This window comes from Prionailurus bengalensis, chromosome E4, assembly GCF_016509475.1.
Source record: "Prionailurus bengalensis isolate Pbe53 chromosome E4, Fcat_Pben_1.1_paternal_pri, whole genome shotgun sequence".
Taxonomy (NCBI): Eukaryota; Metazoa; Chordata; class Mammalia; order Carnivora; family Felidae; genus Prionailurus; species Prionailurus bengalensis.
This window is the reverse complement of record NC_057360.1, coordinates 30808703-30827305: the sequence shown is the minus strand read 5'-3', so window position 1 is coordinate 30827305 and position 18603 is coordinate 30808703. Positions and strand designations below refer to the sequence as shown.

The following is an 18603-nucleotide window of genomic DNA, read 5'->3' as shown; positions in this document are numbered from 1 at the left end:
GGACATTTTTCTTCCTGTTTTACGGATGAAGAAACAGGTACCTTGTTTCGGACAGGATTTGGGGATGGGAGTAATGAAGTGAAGATTATTTGATCCAGGATCAGACTACAGAATCCAAGTGCTTTCCATTATTCCTAGGGTAGACACTTGGGAGTGGAGACCTCTCGGTTCTTGTCCTGGCTCTGCCCCTCTCCGACAGGTCTTGTAATACAAGCCTCTTCTCTTTGCCTTAGATTGCAATGCCTAAACCCTGCCCTGCTAACAGCTCCTTGATAAGAGCCTAAATAGATCATGTAGCAAAACCCAAAGGTGCCGTTCACCACAGCAGAAGCCTCCTTGTCCTGAGTGTGGTGGAGAATATGGCGTTTGCCCTGTAGCAGGGTGGATCTGAGGACCACATCTTCCCCTTCTCCTACTGCCTGAACTGCTATTCTGTGTGGCCGCCCTGGGCTGATTGGTGGTGAGGCAAATAGAGGTTGCTTATGCCGCCGTGAATGCTGCTCTGTGTCCCGGGCAGCTGCAGATCTGCAACCGCCTGCACGCAGGCCACTCAACGCCTCTTCCCTCTTCAGTGTCAACCACAGTAGCGCCAACCACATCACAGTACCCTGGACCTCCAGAGTGTTAGTAGTGGGAGGAGGCCCTCTCACCTCTTCTGACCAGCCTCCCCTATCCTGGGTTCCCTGGTCTTGCATCTTCAAATCGGACGATATATGTAGTACCTTACACATGGTAGGTACTCAACAATGTTCAATTTATGAATGGAACACTTATTCCAGCTATTTCATTTAACAGTTGCTTGCAAATGCAAATAACTACAAACAACTTGTTAAATTCCTAACTGTATTAGTGCAAGGGTGGCTGATAGAACAAGTCATTCCATCATAGAATTTTAGAGCTGGAAGGAACCAGAAAAATCTAGTCCAGCCCTATCATTCCTCTCTACTCTTTGTTGCTATGACCAAACCGGGAAATTACAGATTCCCACATTTGAAGGAGATGCTAATACAATATTTAACACGGTTTAACAAATACAGTGCTGGGCACTGGAATACAGAAATAAATGGGGTACTCCAAGATCCTTGCCCTTCTGGCTCCTTCTGCTAGAATGGAGAAGCCATGAACACATAGAATTTTCCAGACTAGTAGTCCCCAAGTCCTCTCCTCCCATTCTCTCATGAGCACACACGGATCAGACTTTCATCGTCTCCACTCCACTGAAATATGCTTGTCAAGGTCACAATTGACCTCAGAGGTGTCAAATAAGATGACCATTTCTTCATCCTCCTCTTTTTTCCTCTTATTTTTTTTTTTCCGGTGAGGTTTTGTTTGTTTGTTTTTGTATAGTTGTAACACAGTGTTACATTATTTTTTAGCTGTTCACCATAGTGATTCAAGAAGTTTATAGGTCATGCCATGCTCACCACAAATGTAGCTAGCTACCTTCTGTCACCATACAATGCTATTACAGTGTCATTGACTATATTCCCTTTGCTGTACCTTATTCCTGTGACTTATTCATTCTGGAACTGTATCTCCCATTCACCTTTCCCCATTTTGTCCATCTCCTCTAGCAACCATCAGTTTGTTCTCTGTATATACAGGTCTGGTTCTGCCATTTGTTTGTTTATTCATTTGTTTTGTCAGCTTCATCCTCAGCCTTAGCTGACCCTCTCCTCCCTATCTACTTTCCTCCCCTGGCTTCCAGCACCCCACCTGTTCCCACTCTGCCTCCCACTTCACTCGCTGCTCCTTCTCAGCCTCCTTTGCTTATTTCTCCTCATCCCCTCAACTCTCCAGGTGGCATTCCCAAGCTAGGTCTCTGATCTCCCTTCAACTCACTCCTTAGGGGGCTAGAGAAGTGGGCGCCTCTCCAGTCTCATGCTCTGAATTACCATCTATATCCTAAGGATTTCTGTTTGAGTTGAACTGTGTCCTTCAAAAAGATACGTCGAAGTCCTAACCCCTGGTACCTTAGAATGGGACCTCATCTGGAAATAGGTTGTTGCAGATGTATTAGTTAAGATGAGGTCATACGAAGTAAGGTGATGCCTCATCTATTATGACCTGTGTCCTTGCAAAAAAATGGAAGACGGTGTGAAGATAGACACACAGGGAGGATGCCCTGTTGTGGCAGAAACGGAGATCACAGTGACGTAGCTGCCAACCAAGGTGGCTTTAATCATTTGCCTGTAAGCAGCAGGTGAAAAAAATTTCACATAAGGCAGAGACTGCCTCTTGGCTGGGTTTCCAGTGGATTTAGTCAAGAGGAGGTACCTCTGGGAGATTGGAGAGGGTCAGGGCAAGGGAGAAGCCAGAGTTTTTCTTTCCCTTGTTCGCTGCTCCTGGCAGCTTCCCTTCCATGGTTCCAGCCCCTGATGCAAAGGCTTCTTGTGTTTCTAGCTTCAGCCAGGTGACCCAGGCCCCCAGACTCTAATACCACCACCTCTTCCCTTCTAAGGGTAGGTTGTTGTTAATCTCCTGCTGTTTCTAATCTTCAGATCACCTCAGGGTTTCTTCCCAGCCTCTTCCATCCCCTGTGTAACCAGCTTTCTTATTACAGTCATTCTGTTTCATTTAGAATAATTTGTATTCTCCTTGAAGGTGACTGATTCATTTGGGAAAGAAGAATCTGGGTTCAAGTAGGGAAAGGCAATCAGAGGAATATCTGGAAAAATCCAAGGGCATATGAGCATGCTATGAAATCATACAATTATACGCAGCAGTCTCAGGGAGGGGAAGCTGGATTGGATCAGTAGAAGTTACATGGAGTATCTTTTGGCTCAAAGAAGTCACTAACAAATAGAACTGTAGAGAGAGAAAGGGCCCAAGCAGAGAAGCAGCACACTCTATGCCAGAGATGTTATTAAGGAACATGATGCACCAGGAAGGGGATGAAACTCTATTCAAGGGCTTAAAAGGGCCTCTTCTAACCTGGAGATCCTGTGACAGTGTAACAGATACTGAGCGCCGCAACCTACACAGACTTTCACATCCATTCTCATTTTTAGTTTCAACGCTATTCTATCAAGGAAGCAGGCTGGTATATTACATGCGTAAATTGAGATTCAGAGGGTTTGTGATGGATCCTGTTCAGGTCGCTCTATACTAGAAGCTCCTGTTGAATAAGTAAATGTATGAAAACTTGGTGCCATCCCTGGGGGAAGGTGCAGCCTGATGGTCAGGGGAAGACCCTGGGAGGGGGTCTGGGTTTGAATCTTGGCTCAGCCACCCATCTGTGACCTTGGGCAAGGTATTTAAGGTCTCTGCACTTCAGTTTCATCGTCTGTAAAATGGGTGACAATTCTTACTTCGTAGAGTGAGGATTAAATGAGCAAACACTAGTAAAAGTGCTGAGTCAGCACTTGGCACGCTAAGCCCTTCTTTGGTTTCCTTTGCCAGTTCTCCCACCCACAAAATGTTGGTGGGGCCCCAAAACTCAGTCCTTGGTCCTCTCCACCTTCCTATCCACCTGCATGTCCTTGATGATCCAACCCATTCTGTGGCTTTATTTTATTTTTTTTTAAGCTCATTTATTTTAGGGAGAGAGAGAGAGAGAGAGAGAGAGAGAGAGAGAGAGAAGGAGAGCGCAAGCAGGGAAGGGGCAGCAAGAGAGACAGGAAGAGAGAGAGAGAATCCCGGGCAGGCTCTACCATGTCAGTGCAGAGCCCGACATTGGCCTCCGTCTCATGAACCGTGAGATCATGACCTGAGCCAAAATCAAGAGTCTGACGTATAACTGACCGAACCACCCAGGCGCCCCTTCTGTGGCTTTAAATGCAACCTATATAGATGCCAGTGATTCTATGATTTATATCTTCAGCCTGGAGCACTTTCTTAAAATCCAGACTCATGGCCAACTGTCAATTTGCTACTTCTACTTAGATGTCCGTGTGTCCTCAGACTGAACAAGCCTGATCTTGAGCTTCTCTCCCTGCACCCGCCCTTCTCACCATCTCTCCTTATCCCTGAAAGTGGCAGCTGCATCCTTCCAGTTACCAAGGCCAGAACCCGCGGGGTCATCCTTGACTCTGTTCTGTCTCTCAGACCCCTTGTCTCCTCTCATATGTCAGCAAATCCTGTCAGCCTCGCCTTCAAACCACATCTGCGACCCGCTCACTTCTCACCACCTCCCCCGCCAGCACTCTGGCGCAAGCCACTGTCACCTCTGGCCCGGTCACCGGATTACCGCGGCGGCTTCCTGTTCTCAACACAACAGGAGTCATTCCACTAACATCCTAACTCATCCCTGTGCTCCATTCACTCAGCGTGGAAGCCAACATCCTTTAAAAATAAGCTGGGGGTGCTTGGGTGGCTCAGTCGGTTAAGCATTCCGACTTCGCCTCAGGTCATGATCTCGCAGTTTGTGGGTTTGAGCCCCGCGTCAGGCTCTGTGCTGACAGCTCAGAGACTGGAGCCTGCTTCTGATTCTGTGTCTCCCTCTCTCTCTGTGCCCCTCCTCCGCTCGAGCTCTGTCTCTCTCAAACAAATAAGCTGTAAGGCCCCACAAAACCTGCCCCCCATCTCCATCCCCTTTACTCTTTGACCTCCCAGACCTTATCTCCTTCACCTCTTCCATCCCACTGTTTCTCCAGTAAGCAGGGCACTCTCCTTCCTCAACATTTATGCACCTGCCTTTCCCTCTGCCGGGAAGGCCCTCCCCCCTTAGCTACCTCCCTCACTTCCTGTAGATGTTTATACAAATACCACCTTCTCAGTGGGGCCTTCCCTGGTCAGCCTATTTAAAATTGTAGTCCCCAGGGCAACCTGGGTGGCACAGTCAGTTCAGCATCCGACTTTGGCTCAGGTCACCGATCTCCTGGTCCCTGAGTTCAAGCCCCACATCAGGCTCTGCGCTGACAGTGTGGCACCTGCTTACGATTCTTTCTCTCTCTCTCTCTCTGCCCTTCCTCCCTGCTTGTGCTCTCTCAAAATAAATAAACTTAAAAATAAATAAATACAATACAATTGCATCCTCCAATGCTCCCCATCCCTTTTCCCTGCTTTACTTTCCTCCCTAGTATTCACCATCTAATATACAACGTATGTATTTTATTCTTGTCTATTTTGCCTACAGAATGTAAGTTCCACGTGGGTTGTGGATCTCTCCTGTTCAGCAGTGTGTTCCCAGTGAGCTGGTACGTGGAGGCCCTCAGTAAGGATTTGATGAATAAATTAATGAAGGAATCTTTGCACAAATGTTAGCTATTGTTATTTCAGGGCGGATCTGTGCCATGCCCCACCCTCCCTTTGCAAAAACCCCCTTGCAGACTCGAAATTTAAACACAACTGGGAAGGAAAAGAAATTAGCCAGAAGTAAAAAAAAAGATATTTATTTTTAAGTAATCTCCACCCGCACAGTCCACACACGAGCTCACAAGCCTGAGATCAAGAGTCACAGGCCCCACCGACTGATCCAGGCGGGCATCCCAGAAGTAAAAGGGAATTCATAGAGTTGGGGTCCCGGTTTATACATACACCTTTCTAGGTGCCGGAATTTGGGGCTGTGTCATCCACGTACCCACTCAAGGAACTACTACTGTAGCTCAGCTTGCAGGCCGGGCTGGGGAGTCAAGAGCCTCGGTTTACACCCGGGGGTCCCCGCCTCCAGCGGCGCGGTCCCGAGGGCGCGGGGCGGGGCAGGGCGGGCGCGCGCGGGGCGGGGCGAGGTTCCGGGGCCGAGGCGCGGGAGCGCGCGGGTCCGGGCCGCCCAGGCCGCCCCAGCCCAGCTCCGCGCGCGCACCATGGCGGGCCCCGCGCCCGGGCGGGGGCTGCGGCTGCGGCCGCTGGCAGCGCTGGCCCTGCTCTTGGCGCTGGCCCCGGGGCTGCCCGCAGCCCGGGCCGGGCAGGCGCCGCGCCCCGCCGAGCGGGGGCCCCCGGTGCGGCTCTTCACGGAGGAGGAGCTGGCCCGCTACGGCGGGGAGGAGGTGAGCGGACGGGAGGCCTCGGGGGAGGCGCGGGCCCCCGAGCCGGGCGCGAGGCCTGCGAGCTTCCTGGTCCCGGGCCGACGGCCGCGCAGCGACACGGGGAGTCCTCCCCCGTCGGGGCGCCCCGCTTAGCCCCTGCGTCGAACCCGCACACCCCGCCCCGCGCTGCCCCCTCCCTGCCGGCCAACGGCCCCGTTGGGACGTGTTGCGGCCCGTGGTCCGTCCATGAACCTCGGAACTTTTGGGATTTTTGTGTTAGCGTCAGCTGGGGGCAGACACTTATGCCGATTCTTTGGGGCGAGTGGCGAGGGAGGGAGGGAAGTAAAACCTGCTTGCTGGGTTAGGTGGGAACAGGGGCTGGCCCAGGGATGAGCCAGGCTTCCCTACACTGTTTTCCTGCCCCGACTCCTCAAACCCACTTGTAGTGCCTGTGCCCTTGGGGCTGAGCAGAAGCTGGGGGAGAGGACCGAGCGGGAGATCGGAGGTTAGAGACAAAGACCGCCCCCACCCCAACACACCCACTTCAGTTAGTAGTCTGGAGATGTCCAGGAAACTCTTCACAGTCACCCCCGTCTGTTTGGGCTGCTGGGGCCCAGTGTAATGCCTGCGGAGAGTGAGAATAATACTGCACAGAAGGGCCCCAGCGGGGCCGATCTGGCGGGGAGATCACTGTGCCATAACATGTCAGCGTTGATCGGAACCGACCTGCTTTTACGCGTGAGGAAACCGAGGCGTGCCACTAGTTAGTGATAGAACAAGGAAGGGACCCAGTGTTCTCTTGTTAAAACCCTCCAGCCTGGGCTCCCTAACTCTGTTAGCTAGCCTTGGACTAGGTTCGCAAGGGAGTCAGAAACCTGGCCCTCAGGAGGTGATGCTAGTTTGAATATCACTGTAAAGAGATGTTGGTTTCAAGCCTGAGTGGAAGAGAACACCGAGGGATGTGACTAGATGCTAAGGGACGCATCTTTCAGGGCGCCAGGGAACCGGATGATACAGGATCCAGGAACCCGTGCAGAAAAAAAGTGAACAGGCCTGCTCTCCTTAGAAAGGCCTGCTGGCAAGAGTGGCTCTTGGCTGGTGTCTGGAATTTCAGGGTGTTCCACACTTCCCTAACGGTTAAGGGTGGCTCAATCTGGGCTTTTGATACAGTGTATTTATGTGGAACACACTAGGCAGAGAGGGCCTACATGGCTAGCTGCCAGTAAAAACCTTGGGCTCTAAGTGTCTAATGGGTTTCCCCAGGCAGAAACATCACAAGCGTATTGCTGTGTTGTATTGCGGGAGGAAGAGCGCGTTGTGTGTTACCCTTCATGGGGAAGGGAGAACATAAGGAAGTCTGCAGATGGATTCCTCTAGACTCCACCTCTGTCCTTTTCTCTTATGATCTGGCTGTGTATCCTTCTATATGGCTTTAATAAATCTGAGCTCTGAGTACAACTTGTGTGCTGAGTTCTGAGTCCTTCTAGTGAATCTTGAAACATGGCGGCAAGCGTGGGGACCCCCAGCACAGAACCCAAGAGGAGAGAGTTCACGGTTGAGGGTACTTGAAACAATAGCTCCAGGGGCTGCAGGATGAGGATGGAGAAAAGACCTTTGGTGTTTTATGCTGACATTATTGATTGATAACTAGGGGAAGGAGAGAGGGAAGCTCGGGATGGAAAACGGTTAAAGGAGAGAGTTGTTTTGGGGTCTGTAAGCAGAGAGAGGAAGAGAGGGAGCAGAGGGGCTGTTGAGTGCAGCTGAGTAGAGCCTTGCTGTGCTCTGATCTGCCCTAGATGGTTCTGGTTTATGCCTATTGTCTGGGGATAATTACTAGTAGCACCCTCCCCACCCCCCCGACCCCCCACTTCACTCTCAGAAGTGTCATTGTTTGTGTAATACATTTTACAGTATCCTAGGTCAAGCCTTATACCTTTGAATCATACCTGGCTATGAGTCCCTGTTCTACTGTGTGACTTTGGGCAAATTACTAAAGCTCATGGAGTTTCTCTCTTTTTTTTTTCCATCTATAAGATGCTTTTCTCAGTCAGAAGTCCACCAGAAACAGAACCAGTAGCAGATAATATATTTGGTTTATTGTAGGAATTGGTTTATGTTATCATGGTTGCTGGCTAGGCAAGTCTGAAATCCACAAAGCAGGCCTGAAACCCCTGGGCAGTAGCTGATGTCCCAGCCCACCAGTAGAATTTCTTCTTCATCAGGGAAACCTCAATTCTGTTCTTGAGGCCCTTCAACTAATACAGGTAGGCCCACCTAGATTATTCAGGATAGTCTCCTTTATGTAACAAAGTCAACTGATTGTAAATGTTAATCACATCTACAGAATATCTTCATAGCAACACCTAGATACTGTAGTTGATCAAAGTTGTCACATAAAATTGACCATCATAATGGCTATAACCAGAGTTCCTACTCTATACAGGTTTGAGGATTAAATGAGACAGTGATATGCAAAGTGCACTGGATAGGCCTGCACTAATCTTAGCATAGTAAGCCTTGATAAATCTTAGCTGCTATTAGCTTGTTATTAAAGATATAAGCAAGAGGCAGTAAAACAGGTCCCATAATCCTCTTTTGCAATTCAAAAATCAAGTAAACTCTGAAAACTAGAAGGTTTTTTTTTTTTTAAGATTTTATTTTGGGGGGGCGCCTGGGTGGTTCAGTCGGTTAATCATCCGACTTCAGCTCAGGTCATGACCTCATGGTTGGTGAGTTCGAGCCCCATGTTGGGCTCTGTGCTGACAGCTCAGAGCCTGGAGCCTGCTTCGGATTCTATGTCTCCCTCTCTCTGTCCCTCTTCCCCCTCTCAAAAATAAATAAATATTTAAAAAAAAAAAAAAGACTATTTTTACAGGGAGCGCCTGGGTGACTCAGTTGGTTAAGCATCTGACTTCTGCCCAGGTCATGATCTCACAGTTTGTGGGTTTGAGCCCCACATCTAGCTCACTGCCATCAGCACAGAGCCCACTTCAGATCCTCTGTTTCCCTCTCTCTGCCCCTCCCCTACTAGCTCGCTCTCTCTCTCAAAATAAATTTTAAAAATTTAAAGATTTTATTTTTAAGTAACTTCTACACTCAGCGTGGGGCTTGAACTTAGAACCCTGAGATAAAGAGTTGCATGCTCTACCGACTGAGCCAGCCAGGTGCCCCAGAAGGTTGTGTTTTTGTTTTTGTTTTTATACAAGTCATTTAACAGCAAAACCCAACCCAATCTGAACTCCTTTGGTGATAGAGCCTTGCTGGAACTGACACGAATCTATTTATAGTCCTTATGTATCCTATTTAGTGTGAATATTCATGTTCATGCTTCACTGCGGAAATGTTAATATAGTTGATTATGGGGTGCTGCCTCGGACCTCCATAGGGAAGATGAGGTGACTCTGAGGGTTCTCTTTGGTCCAGAGGGAATGCCATCCTCAGAAGATATGTTTTCTGCCTTAATTGCTTTGTAGGACCAAGTGCAGAGCAGGTCACCCTGCCTGCCCCCACACCCACCTGACTTCTGGGCCTGGGACCAGATATTATGTATTTTATTCTTACGTAGAGCTAACTCTATCAGGCACTATCCTAAGCTTTAAAGCATTAACTCATATAAGGATGACCACAACCCCATAAGGTAGGTGCTGTTGTTATCTCATTTTTCAGATGAGGAAGGAAGCATGGAGACGAAGTAACTTGCCCAGGTTTACACAGCTAGAGAGTTATAGTGACGAATCAGGCTCTGCCCACCCTGGCTCGTACAAGGAAAACGAACTACCAAAAGCCTCCCTCTTTGCTGCTCCAGGCAGTGGCCGCTCCGAGGCTATATTGGTTCTAAGAAGAAGATATCAGAGTACAAGTATGACCAGAAATGCAGTTTAGGGGCGCCTAGGTGGGTCTGTCTGTTAAGCGTCCCACCCTTGATTTCGGCTCAGGTCATGATCTCCCGGTTCGTGAGTTTGAGCCCCCACGTCGGGCTCTGTGCTGACAGCTCAGAGCCTGGAGCCTGCTTCGAATTCTGTGTCTCCCTCCCTCTGCCCCTGCCCCCTTCATGCTCGCTCTCTCTCTCTCTCTCTCTCTTTCTCTGTCTTTCAAAAATAAGTAAACATAAAAAGAATATACAGACAGTGAAGGCTATGGGATAGAGGTAGGTAAATAAAGAGGTAAAACCACCTTCTCTAATTATACAATAGAGTGATGTCTTGTAGATATTTGGCCCATGTTAAGGAATACAATTTTGCATTCTACCTCGGTATATACCCACACAACAGAAGTTCCATGAAACAAGGCTTATTACTATGTGTGATTCACTTCAATGTTTTCTATTTTCTGTTCTATTTTAAACTTTTCTTTTTTAAACTTAATTTTAAAAAATCTGTTTGTAAATCACTAAATTAACTCCATGACCCACTAATACTTACTAATGTCAATTTCAGTCAGAAAAACATGGCCTTAGACCCTTGGAGGGCCCTGTTATTTCTGCAGAAGCAAACATCCGCAACAGTTTTCCCTCTTTTCCAAGGAGAAGAGTCACCAGAGAGGAACTTCTACTCTGTCCTTGGGCCCTGGTGCAGGGTCTGAGGGTTGAAGGCTCAGGGGCGGCTGGCTGACTGCTGGGCCTGCCTTCCTGCCTGCCTGAGCCCAGGCTCCAGGCCTCTCCCTCCCTGCTATGGAAAAGGCCCTCCCTCCTCTGCCCTGCTGCTTATGCATCTGCTTCTCTGGTAACTCTCATGGCGCTCTACTGGCCCTGCCTGACTGTAGGCAGGGAGGAAGGCCAGATGGTAAAGCAAGCCCAAGGCCCGGAGGAAAAAGGCCAGGTCTCAGTTATGCAGAGGGAGTTACCCTGATTCAGTTACCCTGATTCCCTTCCACTGAGTACCTCTGACCTATCCCGTGTCTTACCTGTTGGTTCTGAGTCTTGTGGATGGTTGAATTTCCGAGGCCACTCTCACCCTCTCCTGGTCCCAGGCGAGTAGTGGTACGTGGTCTTCCTGCTGTGTGCCCTCTGGGGGGACAAGCGAGAGAGTGGAATGATTTGGGTTCCAAGGCTCCAGGTTCCAGAAACTGCTCTAATTTCTTTGTGACTCTGGGCAGGTCTCATAATTCCCCAGCCTGGATAGCTGCATCTGTAAAATGACGGTGTTAGATTATCTTCGAGGCCCCTTCCCGTTTTAACTTACATTTCTTCCAGGATCCTTATCTGTGACTTGGGAATTACATGTTTCCCCCTATCTTTCCTTTAGGAAGATAGAATCTTCTTACACTTGAGTATCTGATTCCTCTCAGATCTTATAACTTTCAAAATCTAGGGAAGGATAAGGGAAACTAACATTTATTTCCCTAAACTGCTAAGTGCTTCCTATCTCTTGTCTTGGTTAATCATCACAACAGCCCAGCAAGTGGACACTTTTAGTATCTTCCTATTACAGAGGAGAAGACTGAGGCCCAGACAAGTTAAGTAATTTGTCCAAGACAGCACAGCGTATAAGTGGTGGCTCAAACCCAGGCCTGTTTGACTTGAAAACTTGTGCTAGGAACACCCCACCGTGGTGACCCCTCCTTTGGTCTCAGAAAAAGGCCGACCTGCTGTTATTTCAGGCCTGCTGTGCGGATAAGAATGATGCATGTCCTTCCAGGCGGACTTGAGGGTGGGGGACCACGGTGTGAAGCTGGCGATAAGTGTGTGTGTCTTTGGTGTCTCTGAGGACATGTCTATTCCAGAGCCTGCGTTCATGCTCCCGAGGCTTCCATTCACCCTCTGTTCCTCTCAGCTGCCACCTCTGGGGCCTGAAAACCATGCCTGCTGTCAGGGGACATCAGCTCCACGGGATAGGAACAACCCCCCACCCCCAGCACACTTGACAATTAACTGACAAGGGCGTTCCTCTCCATGAAATGTCTGTGTAACAGGAAAGCCTCAGAAACGTTCACCATTCCTTTCTACCCCTTTGCTGAGACCTCCTCTTAGCACTTACACCTTAATGTATAGTGTTGTGAGGGGATAAATATTTAACTATTGAAGAGGGGTGTCTGGGTGGCTCAGCCGGTTAAGTGTCCGACTCTTGATTTGGGCTCAGGTCATGATCTCATGGTTCGTGAGTTTGAGCTCTGTGTCAGGCTCTGTGCTGATAGTGCGGAGCCTGCTTGGGATTCTCTCTTTCTGTCCCTCTCAAAATAAATAAACTTATTTTTTTTAATTTTTTTAATGTTTATGTTTGAGAGAGAGAGAGAGAGAGAGAGAGAGTGTGCATGAGCGAGCATGAGTGGGGATGGGGCAGAGAGAGAGGGACCAGACTCCAAAGCAGGCTCCAGGCTTTGAGCTGTCAGCACAGAGCCTGACGCGGGGCTTGAACTCACAAACTGTGAGATCATGGCTTGAGCCGAAGTCAGACACTTAACCAACTGAGCTACCCAGGGACCCCAATAAATAAATAAACTATAAACTTTTAAAAAAATTTATCTGTTGAAGAAATTGAGGGTGTTAGTGATGAGATGCATATTTTTATATTTTATGTATGTGAATGTCATGTTTCTATGACTCTTTGCACACAAAAAAGTAACAAAATAGCAAAGGAAAAGCAACAGAATGGAAAATATGACAAAATGCTATGGGTAAAATTATAACTGTTCATATATATTTTTTAAGTTCGAATAAAACATAACCCCAGTTGAGCCACTGATGTCAAGAAACAAATAATCACAGTGAAAGAAAGGCTGTAAAGAAGAATGCAGGCTGCTGGCTGGTTACGCCATGGCATTTAAAATAACCCTTACCAGGGCACCTGGCTGGTTCAGCTGGTAGAGCGTGCTACTCTTGGTCTCGGGGCTGTGAGTTCGAGCCCCACTTTGAGGGTAGGGATTACTTAAAGATAAAATTTTAAAAACATATAAAATAATTCTTATTAGTTGAGGTGGAACAAATATCCACTAAGTCAACAGAAGTTCTAGGGAGCATCTGTGGGAGCTAATAGGGACTCTAATAACCAACCGTTTACTGAGCTCCTATGCTGGACCTACCATGTGCTCACGTACAGCATTCCTGCAAGGTCAGTGGGTGTTACCTGTATATAACAGTTAGAGAAACGGAGGCCCGTGAAGTTATGTGACAGTGAGATATATTTGCTTGGCCAAGTTGCTTAACTTCTCTCCTCCTCTCTCTGTTGAATGTAGTCACGAAAACACTTGACCTTAAGCTCAACAAGGGCAAGAACCTTAAGACCCAATCCTACAGAAGACCAAGCAGTGTGTTCTTGGGGAGATCCAGAGATTCCCATACACCCAGCTGCAACGCATCCCTTCACCCCAGCCTGTGGGCCGACTGGTTGGTGTCCCTGTACCCACAATAGGGCTAAGACCCGGCCCTGCATGTCCAAGAGCTATGTCAACTGCCCCAGCCCGAGTCCACCTTGATGGAAGTTAGAAAATTCATGCCATCTGTTTTTGAATTATTCTCTTTGGTCGGGGGCGGAGGGGTAACATTTTGTACCCACGAATATAGCAAAAAATAAAGTATAAGACTCATTGTTAGTACTGTCCGGGAGACAGCATTGCTTATATATTTCTAGCACTGTCAGTGGGCTTTTTGAAGGACATGCTGGTTACATTTTTAATAAAACTGATTACACTGTTCGTATGCTTTGGTCCAGGATTATTCCTGGACCATGTATTGCACGCCTCAAGGAAATAACTCACCAAATTATAAAGTAGCTTGTAGAAAGATACTCATAATCCCGCCATTTATAGTTTTAAGGAATTGGAAAGAACCCAAATACCCAAAACAGAACAGCTGAACAAACAGGAATGCAGTAGCACTACCATAAGATAGAGCTGTTAGAGTGACAGCCGTTTGGGGGATTTCAATACATGGGAACGTTTGTACGAAACCGCATTACCTGTGAGAGGCAAAATGTAAAATGGATCATTCGGACTGATTCCATTGCCAAAGATGAAAGGAAATTTGGGCTGATGTAAATAATTCATCATTTAACATCCTTTGGATTTTTATCCGTTCAGAGCTGCTTCAGTCCCTGGTTTGCTTGTGTTTGTTTACAGAAAAGTGTTGCCATAGGCTTGTCATGATACTTTGTGTCACCTTCCCAAAGTCTGTGAGGGGATGTGACATCAGGCAGGGGCGGGCAAGCTCCTGGTGGCGACGAACTCGCCGAGGACCGAGGACCGGCTCAGGAGAGGCTGCTTTGTACCTCCACCCACTGCTGTCTGCACAGCCCGGAGTGATGTCACTCACTTGGGCTGGAGGAGCTGGGCTCTCGGGCTCCTCCTCACAGCTTCTCTCCTGCTTTCTAGGAAGATCAGCCCATCTACATGGCAGTGAAAGGAGTGGTGTTTGATGTCACTTCTGGAAAGGGTAAGTGGCTCGGCTTTATGAATCCTTACTTCTGGGGAGCTTGGCAGCCAGAGTGGGCGCTGGGTATGCAAAAGAAGGGAAGGAAAGCTGGCCAGGTCCCTTTCCCTCAGACTGAATTAACAGTCTTTGCCAGTGTTGTATTGCCACAGTGTTTTTCTAATAATGTCACACTCCTGCTCAAAGACCTTCTGTGGCTCCCTGCTGCCTGTGCAATCAAATTCAAACTTGGCAACTTACCGTGGTTGAAGCAGCAATAGGCAAAGTGTTGCTTTGCAAGGCATTGGGATCATAGAACACGATCCAACATTTTAATGCCATTTCATGGTTTCTCTAGTGGTTAACTACAGATGGTATCAGGGAGGTAGTTTTGTTGTGGCTCATTGTTTACCAAACAAAAGCTGTTGAACGGAAGCAGACTTGGCTTCCACCGACATTTAAGAAGGCTGGACATTTTTCTTGTTTGCATTTTAAATATTTTTAAGGGATTATTTCCATTCCGTATTTTTTAAAAAACCACCCCTCAGCCCGGCGTGTGTGACTTATTCCATATTCTGAATCAGTGGAATCCAAACTGACGGCAGGGGGGCTTCTCGTCTTCACTGCTTCCCCTCTCCTTCGGCCTGGAGCCAGGTTTAGCGTTGGATTGGGTCTCAGAAGCCCCGTACAGTCTCCTGGCTGTTTTGCGTGCACGTCCACAATCACATCCTCTCCCCTTTTCCCCACTACAGAGTTTTATGGACGAGGAGCCCCCTACAATGCTTTGACCGGGAAGGACTCCACCAGAGGGGTGGCCAAGATGTCCCTCGATCCTGCAGACCTCACCCATGACACTGTGAGCCAGGTTATGAGCCTTTGTCAAAATGTCCCATCCCTTTGGCCATGGCCTTTTTTACCCTTGGGAAATAGCCAAGCTTCCTACTTAGCCCGTTGATATTTCAGTCCACTCTCAGTGTAGCCAACTGTTCCCTTGCAGTAAGTATCTTCCTATGCCACTCCTACTCAGAAACCTTCCAGGACTCCCCATTGCCTACAGAGTCAAGTCCGGACTCTTGTGAACTTGTGATCGACTCTGTGATCTTCACAGTGCCTTGGCAGCCCCCTCCCCGTTGCGGTCTGCGCCCGCCACCCCCAGTCTCTTCCAGATTTGCTGTGGTCTCTGACACCCACTCGCCAGGCCGCTCAGGGCATGAACAGGGTGAGAAGCAGAGTGTCCCCTGTGTTCGTATTTCTGTGGAGGAGAAAATAGCATCGGCAAAAGCCATTTCAGGGTCTCAGTAATCCCACCGGAGGGACTGGCATTCACCCCAGTTGTGCTCAGATGAGTCAAACTCATTAAAGTCAAACGTTCAAGATTGATTACACTCAGGAATCAAGGAGGGGGGAGGGTGTATGAATCTATAATGGGAAGAGTGTGTAGAGAACAGTGGAAAGGAGGTGGATACAGAGCATCCTGCCTGAGGCTGGGTGTTCGCTGGAGGTTTTTTTTTCTTTTTTTATTTTTTTGTACTTTGTTTATTTTTGAGAGAGACAGAGACAGCACCAGCTAGGGGGTGGGGGGGTGGGGGGGGTGGAAGGGGCAGAGAGGGGTGGGGGGAGGGGAGAGAGAGCGAGAATCCCACGCAGGCTCCACGCTGTCAGCACAGAGCCCAACGCAGGGCTCAAACTCACAAAGCGTGAGATGGTGACCTGAGCCGAAACCAAGAGTCGGACGCTTAACCAACTGAGCCAACGAGGTGCCCCTCACTGGCGTCTTTAATTCCCACGTTAGTCAAATGGCAGGACATGAAGCCATGACTCCCACACCACTCCCGCCTGCACAGGATTGTGTCTTAAAAAGTCAGTTGGCGAGTTGAGATACTTTTCCTCTGGCATCAAGGGTGTGTGTGGGAGGAGTAGGGCTGGGTGGTGAGAGTCCAGTTTGAGGCACAACTCACTCATCTCGCCTCCTCCCCCTCCCCTCACCCCTGCCTTTCGTGTCGCTTTGGGCCTTTTCCCCCAAGACCGGCCTCACTGCCGAGGAGCTGAAGTCCCTGGACGACGTCTTCACCACGGTGTACAAAGCCAAATACCCCATCGTCGGCTACACGGCCCGGAGGATACTCAACGAGGACGGCAGCCCCAACCTGGACTTCAAGCCCGAAGACCAGCCCCATTTTGACATAAAAGACGAGTTTTGACGCTCCATCTGCGGGAGCGCCTTCTTGATGGGGCGGGGTGGGGGCGGGGCACGGAGAGCCCTTCAGGTGCCAAATCTCCTGCAAAATAGGCTGCCTGAGCCTCTGGTCCCCGGACCTGAATAAAGCCGACGTTGAACCCGGAACGCCGGATGCTTGTTATTGTTCCCGGTCAAGTGTTCTGTCCACGTGCCATCCTGCCCGCACACCAGCCAGGGTGGGAAGAACGGCCGAAGGGGGCGCCCTCTCGGCGTCCCTGTTGGCTGTCTGGGCAGTGGAATCACGGGTGACTTATTTCTTCTCTATCTGTATATTTTCCTGTGCTTGCCATGTCTCCTAGCGTGACCACGTGTGCTTGAGAATAAGCACAAAAATAAACTTCGTGTTTTCACAAGAGCAGCCTTCTTCCCCACACGCCCTCTCCTTGACGCCTCACCTGCACCACGGGAAGGGGCAGCCTGTGCCATCCTTTCACGGTCCTGCCATCTGTGTCCCCTGCCTGTGAGGCAGGGGGAATGGCACGAACGGGGAAGACTGGCAGGAGCGGTAGGAACGGTAAAGGGAGACGTTAAAGGTCTGGCTTTGCACCACGACCAGGAGAGAGTGACCGTGTGAGTCTCACGTGGGACCATGGGGCCTCAGCCCCATCTGCAGCTGGAAGGTGGTGAGGAGGGCGGAGGGCCTTGTGGCCAGAGCCTGGCCTGGAGGGCGTCCCAAGCACGGGGAAGCATACAACACGCTGGACCCAGGTCCGATCTCCTAAGGATGTCATCCGTTTTGGGGGGGGGGGTGGGACTTTTCCCTTTAAGGGACATTGGCAATGTCGGAAGATATTTTTATAGTTTTGGTTGTCACAACTGTAGGATTCTACCGGTATCTAGTGTCCAGAGATGTTAAACATCCTACAGTGCACGGGAAAGCCCTTGCTCCCCGGAAAAAGAATGATCTGGTCCAAAAGGTCAAATATGCCAAGGCTGAGAAACCCTGTGTTAGATTCATCCTGGAAATCTTACATTAGAGATTAATTTCTTTGATGTAAAATAAATAGCAACTACTCCCAAGAGAGAATTTTTACACTAAGCCCAAGAATCTCCTAAGGTGACTGTTCAAAATGCTGATTCTGGGTCCCACCACCAGGGTTCATGATTCTGTATTTCTAGAACATGGCCTGGGTGCTGAATTTTTTTTTTTTTTATGTTTGTTTATTTTTGAAAGAGAGAGCACAAGTGGGCGAGGGCAGAGAGAGAGAGACAGAATTGGAAGCAGGCTCCAGGCTCTGAGCTGTCAGCACAGAGCCTGACATGGGGCTCAAACTCATGAACCATGAGATCATGACCTGAGCAGAAGTCAGATACTTAACTGACTGAGCCACCCAGGAGCCACCTGGGCACTGAATTTTTTTTTAATTAATTTATTTTAAGTTTTTTTTTTAATATGAAATTTATTGTCAAATTGGTTTCCATATAACACCCAGTGCTCATCCCAAAAGGTGGGCACTGAGTTTTTAATGAGCCTCCCCAGAAGACTGTGGTACACATGGGCCCAAATGTACTTTGAGAAACATTACCTTTTGCCTCACGTGTCACCTCAGGGAGAACCCAGCCACAGCCTTTCTGAGGACCAGGTTAGACCTTTGCTTTCTTCTTTTGTGTGTCCAGACTCAAGATATTCCTGGTGAACTCCTGGGTCTCCCACTCAGAAGCTGGGAGCTTGGTGGCCACCCACCCAAGAATAACGGGCCTGGAACTTATCAGACAGGACTCTTTGGCCTGGAGTTGAGAAAGTCCTTCATGTGGCCAAGGTAGTCTGTATGGGGACATGTGGACTCCAAACAAATGATGTATGAATGCAGACAAATGGTTACAGGTCCTTGGAAACACCTGAGAGATGACTTCTTTTCCTTACGTGTCACCTACTTCCCACATCATCAGGGGTGGGATTCCATTCCTTACAGCCTTGTCTGCAGGGTGGGCAAGGGCTCCAAATTCAGTTTGCTGGGAACCTTCCAGGACCCCCACTCCCCTACCTTCTCCCAGCCCCCATTAAAGACCAGTTTTCCCTTAGGGCCCCAGGCTCCTCTATGCTGGGGCAGTTCTGCCCAGTTCATGGCCCTTCACCCCCAGCAAGGGTCTTCTCTGAATCAGAGTGGCTTTCATTT

The 18603-nt window shown here is 49.0% G+C and overlaps 2 protein-coding genes across 3 annotated transcripts in view; one reads left to right on the top strand and one right to left on the bottom strand.

Moving 5' to 3' along the window:
• Positions 1–10907, bottom strand: part of PACC1 (proton activated chloride channel 1) — a 46700-nt gene extending 35793 nt beyond the window's left edge. Inside the window, exon 1 of the mRNA XM_043568386.1 lies at positions 10809–10907. The gene's annotated coding sequence lies outside the window, so the exon portion shown is untranslated. The remainder of the gene's footprint in view (positions 1–10808) is intronic.
• On the top strand, positions 5718–16836 carry NENF (neudesin neurotrophic factor). Of its 2 annotated transcripts, none has more exons than XM_043568389.1 (4): positions 5718–5927; positions 14211–14271; positions 15000–15103; positions 16272–16836. In XM_043568389.1, exons 1-4 carry the CDS (start codon positions 5745–5747, stop codon positions 16446–16448), a joined length of 525 nt encoding a protein of 174 aa, XP_043424324.1. In that variant the 5' UTR covers positions 5718–5744; the 3' UTR covers positions 16449–16836. The 2 variants fall into 2 exon arrangements, with proteins under 2 accessions (XP_043424324.1, XP_043424323.1); XM_043568388.1 differs by having other exon boundaries at positions 5730–5927; positions 15000–15112.
• The last annotated feature ends 1767 nt before the right edge of the window (positions 16837–18603 follow it).